The sequence below is a fragment of the Nansenia antarctica genome (assembly GCF_963989245.1).
Source record: "Nansenia antarctica genome assembly, chromosome: 15".
In the NCBI taxonomy this organism is placed as follows: domain Eukaryota; kingdom Metazoa; phylum Chordata; class Actinopteri; order Argentiniformes; family Microstomatidae; genus Nansenia; species Nansenia antarctica.
Genome location: NC_137685.1, coordinates 21,544,281 through 21,547,029, shown reverse-complemented (window position 1 = coordinate 21,547,029; position 2,749 = coordinate 21,544,281). Strand labels below are relative to the sequence as shown.

General features: G+C 49.7%; 1 protein-coding gene across 1 annotated transcript in view; it reads right to left on the bottom strand.

Annotated features, from left to right (window-relative positions):
* The window catches only part of sema3fa (sema domain, immunoglobulin domain (Ig), short basic domain, secreted, (semaphorin) 3Fa), a gene marked incomplete at both ends in the record, with an annotated part of 86,510 nt that extends 83,981 nt beyond the window's left edge, over window positions 1-2,529 (bottom strand). Inside the window, 1 exon segment of the mRNA XM_080546081.1 lies at window positions 2,394-2,529. Within this exon segment, the coding sequence (XP_080402207.1) occupies window positions 2,394-2,529 (136 nt within the window).
* Between the last annotated feature and the right edge of the window lie 220 nt (window positions 2,530-2,749).

The window sequence follows — 2,749 nt, the reverse complement described above, 5'->3', positions numbered from 1 at the left end:
GAGAAGATAAGCCAGGACAAAGTCCACCAAGCTGACCCCAGCGCACGGACAGAGAGAAGAACTGCGGCCGAGATAACGAGCTCTTTCAAAACCCCAACGCGCGCGCGTGTGTGTGTGTGTGTGTGTGTGTGTGTGTGTGTGTGTGTGTGTGTGTGTGGAGGGGGGGGGTCCTAAAACAAACGGTGACAATGCAGCTTTGTCTGTGACGTGAAACATGCAGATATATTTGCAACAATACAGTATTGTCTACCAGGAGAGGCTGGTGCAGGGAGAAATCGGAGGACGGGTCTCGTTTGTAACACAGGGTATCAAACGTCTGTCTGGTCAGACCAGACGACCAGCTGAGGTGAGAGTCGACCCAGACGGTGTTTATGGTTTAAGCGGGGGTCATGGTTTTAACCTTTAACCTCTGTGTTTGGCAACATATCCCCCCAAGATGAAGGCCAGGCAGGACTGGTTAGGAGGACCACCAACCGCTGGTGTTGGTCAGATGTCACAGTGAGGCCACAAGGTTAGGATGAGTCACGTTTGGCAACACGTTCAACATCGTACGAGCACCATAATTGCTCAGACAAACGGAGAGAGAGCTCGTTAGGCTGTGCATGCATGAACCAGTGACAGCCAGAGGCTATGTCTTTCTTGCAGAGTCAAAATCGAAAATACATTGTGGATGACTTAGAGGAGAAGTGCATTTTTAAGAGGTTTGATACACTTGTTAAAACACAGTCAAACCCTCTTGGTAAGCACTTAGGAATCTTACCCCCCATAGATAGACTTTTCAGAATGCAGAGCTAATTATTCGGCTAACCCAAGGTCCATAAAAAATCAATACAGGCACATTTAAAAGCAGTTCCCTCAGCAGGGAGGGAGAATAACACAATTACCAAATGCACAGCTTATGTTCAATTCAAGTCGGCGGCAACTAAGTGAAGTTGCTCTGTCGAGCATAGAGAGATCTCTCACAAAGCAATTAAAAACAAAAAACGAAACTCAATTAAAAGAAATAGAAAAGAAATTACCAATTTCGAAGCCGTGCAAATTGTGAAACCGGTGGACTGTGAAATCCGACTCGATTAAGCGAGTGAAAACAGACAGGTAAGCAAAAAGAAAAGAGTGGGACGCAGCTTAGTTTTCACCACCAAAGTCCTTGAACTTGAGTCGTCGAACTATTTCCATTAAAGATTTACGTACTCCGCAAACCAAAGACAGCCTGAAGACCTGAATTTGTCAATACAGAATCATCATCATAAAACTGACATGTCTACGACATCTTTAAAATGTTAAACAGATGAAAAATGTAAAAAATGCTGGACCATACAGTACAGCATATCTTTAAGGATACACATAGCCAAGAAAATGTTCAATCGGGGTCAAATGTACAGCGGGAACGTTAGTATATCATGTTGTATCATACTTGGGAGAATTCCAAATGCAATTCTACAGCTCATGACTATTCCACCGAAACCCCCGCGTGTGAAACAGCAACATGGAGTGACGGCCCAAGGAGAGGTGATCTCCCCCCACGTGAGAAGACGAGGACTTAAACCCATCTCAAGGCTTAGCGAGGCCTCCGTGTCTTTGAGCTCCACACTACACACTCTGTCGCCTCACGATTAGCCGTACACACGCTTGACGGTGCTTTAGGTCCACCGTGGAGTGACAAAGCCTTTGAGATTGGCGTCATGAAGATTTCATTTGTTATTCTTTTTAAAGGCAACAGTTGAAAGAGTTAACAGCCAGGCCAGGGCCTCATGTGGTAGTGAAGAGCGTTCGTAGGGGATGGGCTGGGCCGGCCCGGGGCTGGGGCCATGGGTGTACTCCCAGCCGACTGTTAAACCCAACTTGACTTCAGAGGGGGAGCCGGGGGGCAGACAAAGCGCTGTCTGAGCTAGCTGTGTCGCTAGCTGTGTCGCTAGCTACTCTGGCTACGGGAGCCAGGTGCTCTAATGAAGATGTGCTCTGTGCCTCTCTGAACAGGGAGAGCAAACAGGGGCACCTCTCCTCTTCATCCCCCTCTCCTCCTCATCCCCCCTCTCCTCCTCATCCCCCTCTCATCATCATCTTCCTCTCTTCATCCCCAGGTCTCTGTCTCTCTCTCTCTCTCTCTCTCTCTCTCTCTCTCTCTCTCTCTCTCTCAGGAGTGAGAGTGAGGGGACTGACTAACACTCCTGTTTACCCAGCCAAGCGATCCCCCCCCCCCCGTTCTCTCCCCCCCTTCCCCTGTCAAAACACCACATTTCACCCAGAGAAGAAGGAAACCCACGATAGAAGAAATGACTAATATAAGGATAACCCGATCCATCTGTTTTCACAAACAGTGAGTCACGCAGAACCGCAGAACTGGGTGACAAGGCCGAGGTTATGAGAGAATGACTGTGAGAGTCGGGTCTTACCTTTAAAGGAGAGGAAGACTCGCGGGGCGGAGAGGGGCTCGTTAGGGGAGGGCAGCGTCACGGCCGGGAGGCCCAGACTCAGGCCCAGGCCCAGGCCCAGCAGGGTCTGCAGCCACCACAGGTTGACCCACAGCATGGTCCCTGTGTGTCCAGACAGAGGAGGAGAGAGAGCCCAGGTGCCTGGGGGAGAGAGGGAGAGAGGGAGGGAGGGAGGGAGAGAGGGAGAGATGATAATCAACTCTGTGCCAAAGCTTTTTTACTCACAAGTTAAGAGGCTCTGCACATGCACACAGCACGCATGCAGCATGCATACACACACAAACTCACACACGCACACATGCACACACACACACACA